The sequence below is a fragment of the Telopea speciosissima genome, chromosome 6 (assembly GCF_018873765.1).
Source record: "Telopea speciosissima isolate NSW1024214 ecotype Mountain lineage chromosome 6, Tspe_v1, whole genome shotgun sequence".
NCBI classification, from domain to species: Eukaryota; Viridiplantae; Streptophyta; class Magnoliopsida; order Proteales; family Proteaceae; genus Telopea; species Telopea speciosissima.
In genome coordinates, this window is record NC_057921.1 from 182,938 (window position 1) to 203,018 (window position 20,081).

General features: G+C 41.2%; 1 protein-coding gene across 1 annotated transcript in view; it reads left to right on the forward strand.

The window, feature by feature from the left end:
- The window catches only part of LOC122664227, a 186,459-nt gene that overhangs the window by 124,130 nt on the left and 42,248 nt on the right, over positions 1–20,081 (forward strand). The window contains exons 19-24 of the mRNA XM_043859956.1: positions 6,381–9,904; positions 10,014–10,090; positions 10,306–10,389; positions 13,266–13,337; positions 13,417–13,525; positions 13,664–13,718. Of these exons, the coding sequence (XP_043715891.1) occupies positions 6,381–9,904; positions 10,014–10,090; positions 10,306–10,389; positions 13,266–13,337; positions 13,417–13,525; positions 13,664–13,718 (3,921 nt within the window). The remainder of the gene's footprint in view (positions 1–6,380; positions 9,905–10,013; positions 10,091–10,305; positions 10,390–13,265; positions 13,338–13,416; positions 13,526–13,663; positions 13,719–20,081) is intronic.

Consider the following 20,081-nt stretch of genomic DNA (forward strand, 5'->3'; position numbering starts at 1 on the left):
AGGAGGGTGGTAGCATTTATACCCTTTTGTGGAAACAGAGTAGCCCAAGAAGATGCAGTTAAGGGCTTTGGGGTCAATCTTGGTGCTGGCTGATTTGTTGACATGAACATAACGAACCCAACCAAACACTTTGGGAGTTAAGGAGAAGACAGAGGATTGAGGAGAAAGAAGTGCTAGGGGAGATTTAGAGCTAAGAAGTGGAGATGGCATCTGGCTAATAAGGAAGGCAGCAGTAAGAAGTGCATCTGACGAAAAAGTCGTAGGCACATGCATACCAAAGAGAAGACGCCTAGTGATTTCCAACAAGTGAGCGGTTTTTTCTCCAGCCACCCCATTTTATTGAGGGGTATCAACACATGCCAGTTGATGGATGATGCCATTATCAGTAAAGAATTGTTGTAGCCCCCCATACATGTACTCACCCCCCTTATCCGACCTAACAATTTGAATTCAAGTATTAAACTGAGTACTGATATGTTGATAAAAATTCTTGAAAGCATTATAAACATCACTTTTTTGTTTCAATAAAACAGTCCAAGTGGACCTAGAATAGTCATCAACAAACGAAATCCAGACAAAGAAGTAGTGGGAGAAGGCCTCCAAACATCTGAATGAACAAGAGAAAAAGGTACAGTAAATCTATTACCATGATATGGATAAGATGTTCGACAATGTTTAGTAAAAACACATGATTCACACTGAAAAACATAAGAAGAACGAAAAGAAGTAAATAAATGGGGTAACTGTCTCCTCATAACAACAAAAGAGGGATTGCCCAAATGTTGATGCCAAAGCATTACAGACTCCAAAGTACTACGGTCATTCCGACCATAAACATAAGCTACAGCAGTAGAGGAACCATGTAATCGTGGTTTAAGAAGATAGAGTTCTCCTTTCTCAGTCCCACTGCCAATATCCCTCTTTGTCTCCAAATCCTGAAAAAGACAATTACGAAGGAAAGAAAGTGACACAATAATTTAAGAATTTTGAGATGACTCACTGGTAGTAGTTAGTAGCAAAATCAGGGACATGAAGAACAAACTCAAAAGAAGGAGTAACCCTCACATAACCCTTACTAGAGACAGAAGAAAGGGAACCATCAGCAACCCTTACCTTGTCCCAGCCAGAGCAAATGGAATAGGAATCATAATACTGTTAGTCTGTGACATACCAGTCCTATGGTCGGAGGATCCAGAGTCAATGATCCAAGTAGGAGCGGTAGAGGGTGTAGACGAGACCTGCAAAGCTAAGGCAGAAGCAGCTGACCCTCTAGGGGTATAACTAGTAGAGGAGTGACCAAGGTGTGACATCAACCAGCGGAAAACTACAATAGCATCCTGGGAAAGAGAATTAGGAGTAGGCTAAGGTCTAGATGTCTCAGTCTTGGATGTCACAGAGTGGGCCCTAGCTCCTCCCCGCCTACCACCACGGGCACCGGATGATCCACCACGCATACCAAGGGGCTGCCCATGAAGATCCCAACACCTGTCCTTAGTGTACCCCAATTTTCCACAATGATCACATTTAAATCTTTCACGGTGATCTCCACGAGTTGGCCCTTGGCCTTTCCCCCCACTTCTCCAATCTCGATGGGAACTAGGAACAAGAGCAGATCGCTCTATTCATGGTGCAGTATCTATGGTTGTTCTCCTAGTTTCCTTACTTTGTAAGTAACTACACACTTCATCCAAGGATGGAAAGGGAGACCTCCCTAAGATCTGTAGACGAATGAGCTCATACTCTGGATTGAGCCCACCAAGTAGAGAGAAGATCCTTTCGACTTCCTGGTTCTTATAGACCTTAACTTCATCTTCAGAGTTGGACAGTCAAAGGTACATGTAGTGATCATATTCCTGCCACAGGCTGATAACAATGTTGTAGTAATCATAGATGCTTCTATCACCTTGTTACATATTGATAACAGTTTTTGGTGTATTTTGTACACCTTTGCATAGTCACCAACTCGGTCAAAGGTCCTGGTGATACTATCCAACATATCTTTTGCGGTTTCCTTGTCCATAAATCTTTTAATAATCTCAGGTTTCATGGAGAAAACCAACCAAGTCATATCTGTGGAGTTCTCAATCTCCCACTTCAGATATCCTAGATCAGTAACAGCAGGCTCCTTAATAGAGCCAGTAATATACCCCAACTTTCCCCTACTTCGCAAGGACATCTTCACAGAGCGACACCCGTCTAAGTAGTTGGTATTGTCCAACTTCACAACAGAGATTTGGGTGTTGGGGTTATCAAAGGAAGCCATGGTGGGGAAACCACTACTCAGGCTGCTAACTGGAGTTGGTCCACTGATCTCAGAATCATTCCCAGACATAGTAGACATAATATGCAGACACTTCAACAGTCAATATAGTGTTCTGCTCAAATGAGGAATACACTCAACCCAAACAAAGGAGGCAAACCAGTAAACAACTAGCTCCAAACAACCAAACCAACCAGACAAGGAGCAAATACCAAAAAGCAGCAGGCATACAGAGAGCAAATGCTTGTAAACATCAACCAAAACCTTCCAACAGCCAAGAGTCTTCAGTCCATTGTACCCAACAAGAGTAAAGGCTGAAAGTCTTTCATTCTCATTAACTAACAAACATCCAATGCATTCAGCTTCCAAAAAAGGTCAAACAAGAAGCAAAAAACAGAGTTGATCAATAGCTTGGGAGCATCAAAGAGTTGAGCTATGCTCCTCAACCTGCTCCTCTCTTCAACCGAGTGTTAAAGGGTCTGAAAGAGTACCCCCTAGGCGATCCAAAAGCACCAAATTTCATCCCAAAAGGTGGAAGGATGAGGGAGAAACAGAAAGAACACTCTACATGCTGGCGGAAATTTTCTGGGTGGCTTCTAGGGCTTCAATCCTCTTCAGCAGCTTCTAAACTCCCTCCATTGTATGTTGGTTTGAAGAATAGTCCTCCAAAGAATGTAGTATGAGTAATACTTCACATAGTATAGTGATGCAGCTCCAAGTTGGAAGAAGAAGAAGAAGACGAAGTCCTGAACTTAGGGCTTAATTAGGGAGCCATAGATTAGATTTACTTTGCTAGTATTTTCCATACTTAGTTTATTTTTCTGTTTTAAATTGAACCGGCTTAAATTGGTTGCATCCAATTGGTTCAATTGGTCTAATTTAAGTGAAGTGTTCCTATTGGCTAATAGGTTCTTAAATCCTATTGGCTAGTATGGAATCTTCTTTTAAATCAGTTGTTTTAAGTTAGATTCTTTTATTTTAAGTTAGTAGGGGTAGTTAGGTCATTACATTGTTTTAATTAATTAATTAGACTTAAACCTCTCCCTACCACGATTTTGTGAAAGAGAACTCTTTAATTTGTATTAGGATTTGGCATTAGCCATATTATAAATAAGATAAATCATGGAGGCTCCCCCACAATTGAAAATTTGAAAAAAAAAAAAGACTGTGTGCTGGTTGCCGATTGCTGCTGCTGCTGCTGCTCCTTGGAGTGTTGCCTTGTGGATCTATCAAGGGAGAAGGACAGGTGGACTTCCTGTGACTCCTTATGCCGTGACGGCTGGGAGGTTCTCTCTCTGAAGGTAGTTTGATCCTTCATTGTTCAAGCTGCTGCCGGTGGAATCCTGTGGTAAGTTTGAATTTAAATTCTGTTTTCCATTCCTTCTCCTTCCCCATTCGATCCCCCTTTAATTTCTGTTTTAATCATCTAAACCCTAATTCCCTTCATTCCCCATAAAAGCCAGAACCCTAAAATTAATCTACATTCTGTCCAGCCCAACTTAACCAGCAGAATCCTCCCAAAATCTGATCGAATCAGCCTCCTACTGCTAGCTACACTCGACCCAAAACCCAGTTTCAAACTCCCATCCAAAACCCTAAGTTTCACCCTAGAACCTGAAACCTAACATCCAAACCCTAACCCTAATCCTGCAGATATTTTAAACTCATCCAAATCCCGATATTTTTATAACAAAATAATCCCCTAGACCTGCTGATCATTACCATATATCACATTCACCCCTAACCCTAGCATAAACCCTAAATTTGCCCTAAACAGCCCCAAATCTACCCCAAACAGCAGACTCGATCAGAACCTGATTTTACTTGGCTCCTAGTAGGATTGTCTCCTATTCTAGGACTGCATTTTTTTTTTTGGATGAATGAATATATTACCATACCCCAGGAGGGGGTAGGGAGGGAAAAAAAGGGGGGGGGATATACAAGGGAAGGAGAGAGAGGGGGGGGGAGAGAAAGACGACCAGCCCAGCCTACGCAGAGGAGGGGGTCCTCAAAAGAGAGATCAAGACCCTAGGAAACAACAATATGCCTGTTCCTAGGGGAGTCCAAAATACGACGAATGCGACCAGAATTGACTTTAGAAGAGACGTCAAAGGAGATGGCCTTCCAAATCAGATCGAAAGATCAGGATAACCCTCTAGTAGAACCCTCTATCCTTTTAGGGTTCTAAAGAGAAGTGAAAAAAAAAACATAGCAACCGAGCTTAGTCGACTCTCAAACCAGAGGACTCAGCTCTGATACCAAGTTAGAACTTGAAGATGGATCAATTCTAGTAAGAGAGAATAGGTTCACAACAATAAGAGGAAGTAGAAGAGAAGAGAAGAGAGGTCGAGAGAATCGATTATGTGTGTTGAGTAATTCTCAACACACATATTAGCTTCATTAATTATCTTCTATGAATTACACAGACCTCCCTAGGGAGGTAAATGGAAATAAGAAAAGAAAGGAAAAATACAACTTAGTCATGTCTTATAACAAGACAATAACAGAACTACCCTTATACAAAATATTTTAACAACTCTAACAGACAGAGGGCTGGGGGGTGAGGGGTTGAACAGAGGGAGGGAGAAGAACCCGACGGGAAAGGGGGGAGACAAGGGAGGAGCAAGGGGACCTTGCGCGAGCAGAGAAACAAATTGAACAATGGGGGAGGGGGTAGAAGACAAAAGCCAGGTGGAGAAGTTTCAGGGGAGTAGTCTTTGGTGGAAGAGACGGGCAAAGAAGAAGGGGTAGGGTGAGTTCGGGTCAGGTGGTTGCCAAGCACTAGGCTGAGAAGAGAAGATCTAGTAAGATGGGGGCTAGAAGGGTGATTGTTCGAGAGTGTTGGGTCGAGTGGTTGCCGAACACAGGGCCGAGAGAAGGCCTAAAAGGATGTGATTCTGAAGTGGAGTGGGTTGAACCTGGGGAGGGGCTAAGGTGGATGTGGTTGGAGAGGGCCACAAAGGGGGCAAGGTCCAAGAGAATTAGTAACATGGGTCAGGCCTAAAGAATGGGGGGTTACGTTGGGAACAAGGTCCAATAGAATTAGTAACAACGAAACATCAACGCGACCCAAGGCCCTCCTACCGTCGTCCTCACCCGGCTCATTCATGCCTTTGCCCCTGTGCAATACCCTGTGGCTCCCCTGTCCCTTTCGGCACACTTGCTCTCCCCCCCCCCCCCGGCCCCCACCTTTCCCCTCATCCCACCTTCTCATCACCCTCCATGTCCCTTCAGCCTAACATCCTCCATCACCCTCCCCCTTCTACCACCACTTCTCCCCCATACAGGAATGCTGTCGGCAGTGTTCTAGCACTCTGCTAGGCCCGGCCCAGCTTCGAGGGGCTCTTGAAGAACGCTTTTAATCCTTCCTGGTGAACTAATGCGTCATCTGGAACACCCAAGGACTCAACTCCTCATCCAAACAGGCCGAAGTGCGCATCAAGAATTTTCATGTTGTATTCTGTTTCCTCAGTAAAACTAGAGTGAAAGAGACTTAACATTCCTAGAATTGCCTCCTTGATTGCCCCGAGTTGGTTCTCCTTTAACTACTCTCGACATCCAATGGCCGTTTCTAGTTCCTTTGGTATCCTTCCGAAATTCAAATCTTGGTGATGCCTTCCACTTCTCAGCTCCTCCATGTGAAGATGTGCCACCTCTCTCTCTCTCTAACACTTAATCTTCATGATCTTTAAAACTTTTTATATTTTAATTTTATATATAATTCGACACTGATCATTATTTGTTAGGTGTTGAATTTGAGGCTCTAATCCAATCATATGGTGTACTTTGTATTCCACATTTTCCCTTGAATTTTCAATGATTCAGACTGTTGAAAGATTTGTGTTGTGTTTTGGTCCTCACCTGCCCCCACATGGAGGATAGGCGGCCGGTGGGCCTGCCAAGGTGCTGTTCCACTTCTAATTTTTATTTTATTTTATCATCTTGTGTATAAGATAGTTTTCTTTCAAGAATTCCATCTAATCAGTAAAAGCTGTTTAATGAGCTACAAATAACTAATAAATAAATGCTTTATTGAAATTGTATAGCAATGTTTATCCATGAGTGTGCTGTCTTCTGCTGAACTGCTAATTGGTTTTATAAATGTTATTTCTTTATGCAGTGTACTTCTCTCGATTTTGGGACCGCATTTGCCATTGCCACGTGAAATTGACCTTTGCAAGTGCCCAGTTTCTAAACCTGTTGAGCAAGAATCTTCTGCTGTTCCTTCTGTTTCATCTGTCCCTCGTCATGGGGTAACCTCTTTAAAATCCAATGGCCATGATGAATTTGATGGGAAGACTGACGTGAATGATGCAACTGCTGGGATGGATGCATTTGAAGATGTCAATCTTTTATTTGCTCCAACAGAATTGAAAACTATAACGTTGAGGAGTGTTTCTAATATTTTTGATGGAAACAGCCCAGATAAAAGCAGTTCAGAATCTATTCATGCTGGTAACATCACAGAAGGCAAACAACCTGCTGAAAAAATTTTTAGTAATCAGTTTCAAAGTGGCTTAACCCTTGATGCTAGTTTTGCTATTGAATACCTTAACTTGGAGTCAGATTGTTTGCAACTCTTGGACCATCAAGAATCTGAACTTAAAGCTTCAGAATTTCAACGTTTGGCCTTGGACTTACACTCACATCATGATATTACTTTGGAGGGCCATGAGGCTTCTATTGATGCTTTGCTTTTAGCTGCAGAGTGCTATGTTAACCCTTTCTTTCTGACAGCTTCCAGTGGCAAGTTAAAGGTTACTGAAAGAATGAATGTTAGCAGAACCAAGATTACTCAAATACATGGAACTGCAGAGCTGAAAAGAGTTTCTGAGAGGGATAGTAGTGAGTTAGAAACCATATCTGATCTTGAAAGAAAAAGGGACAAAATTGTACTACAGATACTCCTTGAAGCAGCTGAGTTAGACAAGGAGTATCAGTTAAAGGTTTCATCTGGGGAACTATGTTTGTACAATTCTGGACAAGATGAACAGGGTCTAAAGTTGTCTCCACAAGATCTTCAATCTGCTGATGCTGTCACGTTCGTTCGACAGAATCAGGCACTGCTGTGCAACTTTCTGATTCAACAATTACAAAGAGAACACTCAATGCATGAGATCCTTATGCAAAGCCTGTTGTTCTTCTTGCATTCAGCAACTGAATTATGCTGCCCTCCTGAAAATGTGGTTGATGTCATATTGGGATCTGCTGAATATCTTAATGGGCTGCTTACATCTTTCTATTATAAGCTTAAAGAAGGCAATCTACAGTTGGATGCAGAGAAAATATATGGAGTACAACGGCGTTGGATGATTCTTCAGAGATTGGTAATTGCATCAAGTGGTGGTGGTGAAGGGAGAGAATATGGAATAAATTTCAACTGTGGATTTCAGTACAGAAGCTTGATTCCACCTTCATCCTGGATTCAGAGAATACCTACGTTCTGTAATTCTCCATCCCCTCTTGTTCGGTTCCTCGGGTGGATGGCAGTATCTCGATATGCTAAGCAGTTTCTGAAGGAGCAGCTCTTTCTTGCCTCAGATCTGGCACAATTAACTAGTCTACTATCTATTTTCGCAGATGATCTATCTTTGGTAGATAATATAGTTGACAAGAAAAACCAAGATTCTTTGGTCAATAAAGGATTGGAATTTTCTGGGCAACCATATGGTGATGGGTCTTTTCGCTTCATTTACCCAGACCTGCATAATTTCTTCCCAACTATGAAAAAGCAATTTGAAGCTTTTGGGGAGATTATTTTGGAGGCTGTTGGCCTTCAGTTAAAGTTGCTTCCCTCAAGTGGTGTCCCAGATATGCTTTGTTGGTTTTCAGATTTATGTTTATGGCCATTTTTAGGAGAAAAGGACGGCCATTCTACACAAAACTATTCTGAACCTTTGAAAGGTTATGCTGCTAAGAATGCCAAGGCAATCATCCTATACATACTTGAAGCCGTTGTACTTGAGCATATGGAAGCAATGGTGCCTGAATTACCTAGGGTGGTGCAAGTGATGGCATCTCTATGTAGATCCTCATATTGTGATGTTTCTTTTCTCGATTCCATTTTGCTATTGTTGAAGCCCCTTATCTCCTATGCTCTTGGGAAGGTTTCTAATGATGAGAAACTGCTAACAGATGAGTCCTCTTGCCTTAACTTTGAATCGTTATGTTTTGATGAACTTTTTACTCATATCAAGCAGAGAAGTGAGTATCAGGACAGCTCTATGGAAAAAGTGTCATATAATTGTGCTCTTACAATTTTTATACTAGGCACCGTGTTTCCTGATTTATCCTTTCAACACCAGAGAGAAGTCTTGCAGTCCTTGGCATTGTGGGCTGATTTTGCCAGTTTTGAACCAACAACTGCTTTCTATAACTACCTATGTGCATTTCAAATTGTTATGCAAAGTTGTCAGCTTAAATTAGTGAAGACATTAGGTGTGTTTGGTTTGCTCAGTACATTTCAGAAACACTATGTTTCTGGCATGGATTCTATTGCAATCCAGGAAGATAAGCAAGATTTTTATTCAGTTCTTGATGGATCTTTGCAAAGTTCTCTTTCAATGAAGATTTCTGAGAACTTCGAAGGTACCAAGGATGATGCTGCGCTCTCAAATCAAAAGGTTTGTGCTTTATCTGCAGAAGAAGTAGAAGAATTTTCAGAATGCTTGGAAGGTCTCATCTCCAAGCTTTATCCCACGATTGAGCTGTGTTGGAAGCTTCATCATCAACTTTCCAAAAAGCTGACTGTTACATCAGCAGAATGTTTCTTGTACTCAAGATGTTTATTTTCAATTGTGCAAAAATCTCCCTTTGATGGAGATGTTAGTGAAAAACCTATTCAGCACGACTCAAATGATCAGTTTACAATTAATTGGAGATCTGGTCTTGAAGGGTTTGCTGGCGCTGTTGTAAGCCTTCAAGAAAACCAATGCTGGCAAGTTGCATCTGTCATGCTTGATTATCTGCTTGGATTACCTCATTGTTTTTGCCTGGATAATGTCATTGGTACTGTATGCTTTGCAATAAAGCATTTCTGTTGTAATGCCCCAAAACTTTCTTGGCGGCTCCAGACTGATAAATGGTTGTCACTCTTATTCAAAAGGGGCATTGGTATTCAAGAGGATAAGTTTCCATTGGTTGACATGTTCTGTACAATGCTCAGTCATCCAGAACCCGAACAGAGATCTATTGCTCTGCAGACTCTGCGAAGACTTGTTGGCAGCAATGGGAATGCTGGAGTAGCAAAGTTTCCATCTACACTTCGAGATGAAATCACTGCATCTGACTTGGGTTTTTCTGTTTCTGAGATGATCCTTTCTCATCTGGTTTCCACAACATGGGATAGGGTGGCTACACTAGCATATTCTGATCAATCAATGCTTTTGAGAGCTCATGCAATGGCCCTTTTAGTGGACTATATCCCATTTATTGATCACATCCAGATGCAATCTTTTCTTGGTGCTGCAGATAGTGTTCTTTGTGGTTTGGGGAAACTTGCATACCCAATTTTTGAGGGTCCTCTAGCCCTACTTTCAATAACCCTACTTGCAAAGGCATGCCTGTATTGCCCAGTGGAGGATATTGCTTTGATACCTCAAAGTGTTTGGAAAAACATTGAGGCCTTTGGAATGTCAAAAGCTGGTAAATCCTGACTCTATTTGGTACCTATTAACATTTTGATAGGTAATTGAGATCTGTTTGTTGATGCTTCAACCTATTTTTTCTCTTCTATTTTCTTTTTCTCTTATAGGAGGAAGGCTTGATGAGTTCGAGAAGATCTGCCAAGCTTTGTGTAAACTTAAGATGGAAGGTGATGATGCAAAAGAGGTATGTCATTGTAGTGCTGCTGCATAAACTTTATCATTATGCATTTCCTTGTATCTAACCGAAATGTTTCAGGGATCCTTCATTTGTCAGGATATGCAATAAAATAATGTATTGCTTTTAAGTTTTTATTTCCTCTTCAGCAATGGGATGGATATACCATATTTCTTACATAATAGTCTATTCAAGTTTCACTGAAGTACAGTTTTGCTTGCAAGATCCTGAAAGAAGTTCTCTCTTCAAATTCCATGACAAAACAATGTAACCCAGACTTCGGAAGTACCCGTGAATCAATTCTTCAGGTAAGAAACTTTGACAGATACATAGTTCTTTGGAGTTTGGAGCATGTCTTCATGTACTGCAGTCTAATGCAGTGACTTAGGAACATGATAGAACGTAAATAGTCTTTCTTTGTTGTAAAACTTTAGTAAATGAAAGTGCACTGGAGCAACTTCTTCCATGGCAACTGGCTTCTTCCCCCCTCCCACTCTTTCTTTCCAACAAAAAAATTTATAACATTATAGGGTTAAGATTCATGTCATTAGAGGTGGGCTAGGTTTCCAAGCAGATTCCATTTTCAATGTTAAAAAACCGGCCTCCCATTGAATGAAATCCACTTCGTCTTATCGCATCCCAACATCGTCTTTCCCTCCATGGACCACTAACCCAATCTCCTTCTACTCCATTCCTCCACAGCTACACAATGTGCCATGTTGAGTTGTTGACAGCCTTCCAGTGATTTTCTATGAGGCAGTCCGGTATCTTCTTGTTGCTCTTTGTCAAGTTGACATGTTAACATTGCAGCAGTGTATTTCCTTAAGAATACTGAAAACTAATTTATGTAATAATTTAGGACAGGGTTTTGTGGAAAGCAGTCAGAAGTAAGGAATCTTTGGACAAATGCCTAGTTTTTCTATATGGCAGGTCAGATGGAGCTGTAATATGGTGGACATGAACACCCCACGATCCCTGTTCAAATTTCAGTTTTCAGCCCAAATAGAGTTGGCCAAGCAGTAAAATAAAGATTTTAGAATCCAAGACTACCGACAATGCATGCCAATACATGGATGGCTGAAAAATACAAGGGAAGATGCCGATACATTTGTTGAAATTTGTAGACACGAAGACCCCATGATCCCTGATCACAAGTCAAGTTTCAGCCCAGAGAATTGGCCAAGTGCCAAATGAAGCTTTAAAAGTCCAGGACTATAGAGGATGCATGGCACTTGATGTAGGCCTACATTAGTATAATCACTAGGAAACAATAACCGGGATCTGATCTGAACAGGTAGTTTGGCTAGGTCAAAATAGGTGATTTTTGTCAAATTAGGGTTAGGGTTTAGTGAGGTCTAGGGTTTGATGGTAGGGTTAAGATAAGTTGATGTAGGGAAGTCTTCCAGTGAAGGTCTCGTTAAGTTTTAAAAGGTCTAAGACTGGTAAACAGAATCGGCAGCAAGTTTTGTGGTTAGGGTTGGGGTTTTGGGAAAGATGGTTGAGTGGAGTTTCTAGAGTTAGAGTTGTTAGTTAGGGCTGTGTATCGAGTTTCCTAGAGAAGGAAGGGAGTACTCGGTCCAAATATGGATGATTTCCTACTGTTGGATGGGCTGTGCAGTGAGTGGATTGTGGAAGAAGGTTTAGAGATGGAGGGGATTCTAGGGTTTGGTTGTTTAGAGGATTAGAAGAAGAATGGCCAGGGTTTGGAATGATTCAAACTTACTGTTGTTGCAGACTTTCTTGGACAGCAGCTTGCTTGAATGAAGATCCTTGAATAAAAACCAGAACTTGAATGTAGAACAGCAATGGAGAACCAAGTTGAACGAACCACATGGGCTTCACACCGCAAGTTGTTGACTGGACCAAAACCCATAGTTATCAAGGCGGCAAGGTGACCATGGTGTTTGAGGGCCTTCCTAAGCGCCTTGGCAATAGGGCGGCCGCAAGGCGTCGCCTTGGCAAACAAAGCATTCTAGTGTTCTTTTTTTTATATAACCATTTTATTAGGCACAAATAGCATATTAATTTTTATATAATTCCACTTATATACTAAATAAATATGAAAAAATTGAAGTTCATAATCAAGGAATTGCAAAAATAGCATAATCACAGAATTACAAAATCAGTGAATCACATAATCACAGAATAAATAGTTACAAAATAACAGATTGCATAACTTATAATAACAGATGCATTTCGTAAATTATACTAAGAAATGCACAATTTACATTGAATCACAGAAATTACAGCAGCAGCCACCCCGACAGCAGCCAAAGCCACCGGCCACCACTAGCAGAAGGCAGCCATAGAAGAAGAAGGTATAAGAAAATAAGGAAAAAAAATATAAATAAAAATTAGAAGACGGTCAGACAAGGAACAAAGAAGAGGAAGAAGCTAGAAGAATAAAAGCAAAAAATGCCGCTACCAAACCCACCGGCCACCACTAGCAGAAGCCAGCCATAGAAAAAGAGGGTAGAGGAGAAGAAGAAGAAGCTATAAGAATAAAGGGGAAAAAATGCAGGGCAGAAAGAGGGTTTCAGACCCGTTCAGGTAGAAAGAGGGTTTCAGACTGTAAGGCCGTTCAAGTAGAAAGAGGGTTTTCTTTTCAGGAAAAAAAAAAAAAAAGAAAATACCTGAAGAACTTATTTGCTGTGAACAGCAGCAGCGGAAGCGGCATCTACTTCGGCATCTGCAGCGGCGTCGGCAGCAGCAACAAGTTCCTTCCCTCCTTTCTCTTCGTCCTTTTTTTTTCTCCGTCCCTTCTTTCTCTTCGTCTTCGTTCCCTCTTTTCTCTTCATGCCTCGATGGTTAGTGTTGGCCCTTAGGTGTTTTCATTCATATGTGTAGTCCTCAACTGTGAGGTATCAAATGAGCCTAATATTATCTTAATGATGCCAAATCAAATATAGTCATTTTAAATTGAGGGTGTATGTTTCCTATTTTCTACATTTAGTTCATGATTTCTATCAATTTGTTTAGGCATAAACAATAAAGACATTTCATGCCTCGATGGTTTGTGTTGGCCCTTAGGTATTTTCATTTTACATCTGCTATCATACCATTAGTTATTTGGTGTGCTTCATGGATGCTTTCACTGTTTACAGTTTCATAATTAGTGCTGAACTTCACAATTCTATTGCCTTCATTGAGGCTTTGTGCTTAATATAATATTGTTTCATTTTAGGTGCTTGCGGATCTGACTTATGTCCGGTCGTACTTTGATATCTTCTCAAAGCGAATTGATCAAGAGGATATCGTAAGTTTGGATTGTTGTCATTGATGTGTTGTTACATGTGGCGTTTTTGTTCTGTATATTTAAGTTGGAAATGGTATAGGAACTGGAAGAGGCTGAAATAGAAATGGACCTCCTTCAGAAAGAACAAGCATTGCAGGAGTTATCTGGAGATTTTAAAGAAGATGCACATCACTCTCCCATTTCACCCAGTAATAACTGCTGGCTTTACTTTTAGATTCATCTCAATAGTTTCTTATAGGAATATTATGAAAAAGTTTGGGGCTTATCATCATTTAACTTGTTTTCTTTCTGCTGAAATCTTAGATTTTTTATATGGTTTTAATCAGTTCATACAAAGGATGGTAACCGCCTTCAGCAAATAAAAGATCAAATTCGCTCCCTGTAAGTACTTTCTCCCCCCCCTCCACACACACACACATAGCTAATACAAGTATCTTGAATCCCATTTGAAATGCAAGGGAAACTAATGGCCTACTATAATATCATTAGGTTTCTTTTCATGACTGCTTAATTATCTGCTGGTACAGTGCATCAATGTTTCCCCGTCAATCTGCCATTAGAAGTGCTTCATCAATTCATAATTATTCCTTTTTTCTCTAATTGAAAAGAAGTCGTATAACACTTGATAGTTGAGAAAATCAAAAAATAGAAGAGGAGAAGAAGAGAAAAGAAGAAAGTGTTGCAGCCGTAGCTATCAATCCATTCAATAGAGACAGCCAAAAGAATACATATGCATGTGTATAGGGTTAGAGAAAAAGACGAAAAAGACCTTGGGGCTTTAGGTGCTAATCACGAGATCCTATGTGGACCCCACGACAGCACCATAACCATAACACTCCCCCTCAAGCTGGAGCATATATATCAATCATGCCCAGCTTGTTACAAATATACTCTATCCTCCCATTACCCAATGATTTGGTAAATACATCTGCAAGCTGCTCTCCAGTTCTGATATGACTAGGAAGAATCACTCCACTCTGCATCTTTTCTCGAACAAAATGGCAATCAATCTCAATGTGCTTCGTCCTTTCATGGAACACAGGATTGGAAGCAATATGGATTGATGCCTGATTATCACACCATAATTGCATGGGAGTTGGAACCTTGAACCCCAACTCAGACAATAGCTGTTGTATCCACATTAATTCGCATGTTACTTGCGCAATAGCTCTGTATTCCGACTCAGCATTGGAACGAGCCACCACACTCTGCTTTTTGTTCTTCCATGAAACCAGATTTCCTCCAACAAAAGTGGAGTACCCAGTAGTTGACCTCCTGTCAGTTGGGGACCCTGCCCAATCAGCATCTGCTCTTCAACTCTACCATGTCCATGATCTTGATACACAATTCCTCTACCTGGGGCCTTTTTGAGATACCTTAGGATGCGTACAACTGCATCCCAATGAGATGTCTGAGGAGAGGAAAGAAACTGACTGACCACACTCACTGGAAAAGCAATGTCAGGTTGAGTAACTGTCAAATAATTCAGCTTACCCACCAATCTTCTATATTTCTCAGGATCATCAAGGACATCTCCCCCTTCGGCTATAAGTCTCACATTCTGGTCCATGGGTGTGTCAATCGGCTTAGCTCCAAGCATACCTGTCTCAGTAAGCAGATCCAACCCATACTTCCGTTGTGATAGGAAAACTCATTTCTGAGACTGTGCCACTTCAATTCCCAAAAAATATTTTAATTTCCCCAAGTCTTTGGTCTGAAATTTCTATTGAAGATATGACTTCAACTCTGTTATACCAACTGAATCATCACCTGTAATGATAATATCATCAATGTACACAATCAGAAAAATCCTCCCTGCATCTGATTGTCTATAGAAGAATGAATGATCACTCCCACACCTGGACATGCCAAAGGCCAAGACAACTTCAGTAAATCTACCAAACCACGTACGGGGAGACTGTTTCAGCCCATATAAGGATTTTTTTAATTTGCACACCATCCCAGACTCCCCCTGAGCAACAAACCCGGGTGGTTGCTCCATATAAACCTCCTCCTGTAGAGTCCCATGTAGGAACGCATTCTTAACATCAAGCTGAAACAAGGGCCAATGATATGTAGCTGCAAGAGATATCAAAATACGAACAGACGCAAGTTTGGCCACCAGAGAGAATGTATCCTAGTAGTCCTTACCATACACCTGTGCATACCCTTTAGCTACAAGCCTCGCTTTTAAGCGAGCAAGGGAACCATCCGGATGAACCTTCACTGCATATACCCAACGACAACCGATGGCTGTTTTCCCTGGAGGCAGCGGTACAATATCCTAAGTATCATTCACCTTTAATGCCAATAATTCTTCCTCCATAGCTGTCCTCCAGCCAGGATCAGATAATGCCTCTGTCACAGACTTAGGATGAGGATGGGCCTCAACAGTAGATAAAAAGGAACGAAATGGAGAAGACAAAGAAGAATAAGAAACAAATCTGGAAATTGGATGTTGAGTACAACTACGGGTACCTTTCCGTTTAGCAATTGGAATGTCAAGGTCAGAAGCAACAGGTTCCACTGAAGAGGTAGTTGTGGTAGGATATGCAGCTGCAGAAGATGTGGCAGAGTCGCCTAGAACAGGAGGGGCAGCAGCTACTTGTGGACGACGAACATAGACTTTGGTTGGCGGTAGTCCCTGTGCAGGGGCTGGTTGTGTGGGAGCAGGAGCAGAAGTCTGAATTACATACACCTGAAGGTCATCATCCAACTCAGAAACATTCACTGGATCAGCATGGTACGGCGTTAACATAAAAAAGGAGACATCAGCTGTGATAAAATACTTTCGTAAGGATGGAGAAAAACAGCGGTACCCCTTTTGGGTACGGGAGTAGTCAAGAAACATACACTTAATTGCTTTAGGATCCAACTTAGACAGCCCTGGTGTATGATTTCGAACAAAGCATGTGCAACCAAATATACGAGGCTGCAAAACAAACAACGGCTCAGTGGGAAACAGTAAGAAATGAGGAATTTCGCCCCGCAAGACCGAGGAAGGCATACGGTTAATGAGGTAGCATGCAGTTAAAACAGCATCAGCCCAAAAATGTTTGTGAACTTTCATCTCAAATAACAAGGAACGGGTTACCTCCATTAAATGACGATTTTTCCTCTCTGCCACACCGTTTTGTTGTGGTGTGTCAGAACAGGAAGACTAGTGGATCATACCATGTTGTACCATGAATGTAGAAAAGGAAGCAGAGAAGTACTCTTTGGCATTATCACTACGAATAATTTTCACAGGCACACCAAACTGAGTCTGAATTTCAGAGACAAATTCACAGAAAATAGAAAATAACTCAGATCTATTTTTCATTAAATATAACCAAGTCATTCTTGAATAGTCATCAACAAAGGTAACAAAATATTTGAAACCCAAATTTGACACGCTAGGACATGGCCCCCACACATCAAAATGGACGAAAGAAAAAGGAGAAACAGACCTCTTATTGACTCTAGGGGGATAACTCACACGGTGGAGTTTCCCAAACTGACAGGACTCACATTCAAGGCTAAAAAGGAAATGGAAACTAGAATCTAACTTCTTAAGACTTTCCAAGGACGGATGACCAAGACGACAGTGAATTTGCTGATATGAAGCAATACTGGAACAAGCAACCGACTGAGATCCATCAAGTAGATATAGCCCCCCTGACTCACGGCCTCTACCAATCGTCTTCTTCGTAGCAAGATCCTGAAAAATACAAGAATCGGGATAAAATGTCACTGAACAATTAAAAGTATTAGTTAACTTACTGACTTAAGATTAAACGGAAAATTTGGAAGGTAGAGAACGGAAGACAGGGATAATGAAGAGTTAGGATGAACAGTCCCAGTGCCCTTAACCTTGGCTAGAGACCCATCAGCTAAAGTAACACTGGATGATGATGGAGACATAGAAGAAAAGATACCTAACATTCCAGACATGTGATCCGATGCCCCTGAATCAATGATCCAGGGATGAGAAGCAGCGGAAAGGCATGCAGTGGCATTACCTGTCTTAACCAAAGTAACAGTGGAAGAAGTCGGCTGTGAAATCTGAAATTGGTTGTACCGTGCATACTCTTCATCAGACATAACAATCACCTTTCCCTCAAAAGGTTGAGACTGAGGGGCTGGATCACTACTTGCAGGAGAATTAGCGAACTGCTGCTGTCCAGGCTTTCCATGAAGCTTCCAACAAAACCTCTGAATATGGCCAGGCTGGCCACAATGATGACATGTCCGGACAGCAGCTGATCCATCAGAAGAGGCATTAGACTGCCCATAACCTTGGCTGTTAGTGGGCTGAAATGTACCACGGCCTCCACTACGACCACCTCCACGACCAGCCCCACGTCCACGGCTTCCCCCCCGGTAACTACCATCTCCACGACCACCCCCACTAGCTGTATTTTGGGAAACCAATGCTGAATTATCAACTGCTGGTGTGGAGTCACGAGAGTTCTCACGAGATACTCAAAGAACACGAGCAAATGTATCCATGAGAGAAGCTATGTTTTCACTTCCAAGAATTTGTGATCAGACAGATTCATACTCCTGCCCGAGTCCTCCCGAAAAGCCCATAACAGCCAACTGTTCTCTTTGGATTTGCATCTGTTTCACATCCGAAGAGATAGGAAGAAGGGCATTTAATTCTTCATACAATCGCTTAAAATCAGCGAAATATTGGGTGATAGAACGCCCCCTTTCTCTCAGTCCTGTAAAACTCTTGTGACAACTCATAAATCCTTGATAAATTATTTTGGCCTGAATAAAGAACTTCCAAGTAGTCCCATAAATCTTTCACAGTGTCAATATGAGTGACCAAATCCACAACATGATTCTCCATCGAGTTTAACATCTGTCCAAGAATTCGGGCATCGACCGTCTCCCAAGTTGCATCATTCCACCAATACAGCACTCAAACAACCACAAACACCATCGCAAACACACCAGAATCTGCTTTTAATTATAAAATAGCAGATTTACGTCATACACTTCCAAACACCAATCAACCAATACCCAAAAATAATCGCAGGGGTGAAAATCACCCCCCCTTGCTTAAACCGAGAGCCTCTGGTAGTGTTTCCAGATATCGCAGAGAAGGAAAAGAAAGAAAATGGAAGAAAAGGGGAAGAGAGGGCTTGTGCAGATTTGTACCAGGCCTAGAATCTCTGCTCTGATACCATGATAGTTGAGAAAATCAGAAAATAGAAGAGGAAGAAGAAGAAGAGAAGAGAAAGTGTTGCAGCCGTAACTATCAATCCATTCAATAGAGACAGCCAAAAGAATACATATACATGTGTATAGGGTTAGGGAAAAAGACAAAAAAGACCTTGGGGCTTTAAGGAATCTTGTGATTAGCGCCAGCACCATAACCATAACAACACCTTTTTTTTTTCTTGTTATTTCATCTTTCTAAATGTCAAAACACATGAAAACAGAGGTCGGATTTGTTAGTATATTGAGGTAATCATACTTATTTTGAACAAGCCCAAGGGCAGAGTTCACATTTTGTTATAAATAATAAGGTTATAAATCATGTGGTTTGTTTTCCGGCTTCTTCCTTCTTCATTCTTTCTCCTCCTCCATACTTTCTTCTTTCTTTTACCTAATTATTATAAGATGGGGAAAATAGTGTTTTCTGGGGTCTTAAATTTCCATTGTAAGAAGGTTTTGTCATGCATTTCCATTTTTTATACTGCAGTTTCTTGAGGAGCGTTTGTTACAATTTCATGTGAGAACTCAGATTATTAACTTCTTGACGTGCACTATAAAACTCATCCACATACTCATAATTTGATACCAATCAATTACTGTTTCCCTCAATGTCTTTCTACCCTTTCACTTTTAATACTTTGCAAAGTGCCAATTTCATCTTGTCCATTTCTCTCTTAAATCCTTGCAGTACCTGATTGATTAAGAGAGAGATGACATGGAGGAAATTTGGTATTTTCAGAAGTCGTAAAAGTTAGGGACATAGGAAAAGATTGAAGGCGGATAAGAAAATTTGATGATCTACATGGCATCAAATCAAACTGAGTTTTTGAGTTCTACACGAGAGAAGCTAACTGATGCAGTGGTCTAGAGTGGTTGGACCGATATGACCAAGTTTGGAAACCCAAGCCCAACCGAAACTGGCCCTACCTGGGTTTTTGGACCAACAAGGTTTGGCAGTGGGTATTTGTTTCTTTGGGTTATTTTTCATAATTTTGTTTTTATTATTTTATTCCTATTGCTAGAGTCATAGGAGATAGGCTAGTTAGTTTTGATTCCAATTTCAGTTTAGTGTTTGAACAGGACGCTTTCTCTTTCTTTTGTATATTTGGATGTGTTGAATTCCGTGAATACTGGCTTAGTCAATGTGACTACAGCCATTCTTTATTTATAATATGAAAAACATTCTGGAATAGGTACAAGGACATTATTACCCCTAGGACAATTTTACCCTTGAACCCATTGTTGTGTCTGAAAATCTCTGCCACCCGGTTTGCCCACGGATGAGCCTGCAAAAAATCGAGTTAGCGCATGAGAGCCATTGAGACTCCGACCAAGGGCTCTCCGATGCTCAAGTCAAGTCTCCAAAACAACAGCGGTTCAACTTAGTGAAAAGTGAGATGCGCGTTTGAGCTCCATACTTGAGTATTTATAAACTAAGCATAGGGCGACCAATGAGAGTCCTCGAATGGAAAGAGTTTCATTTTTAGTAGGAGTCTGACTAGTTAAGTCGCAATTGGATGCGGACTCTTTATTTGG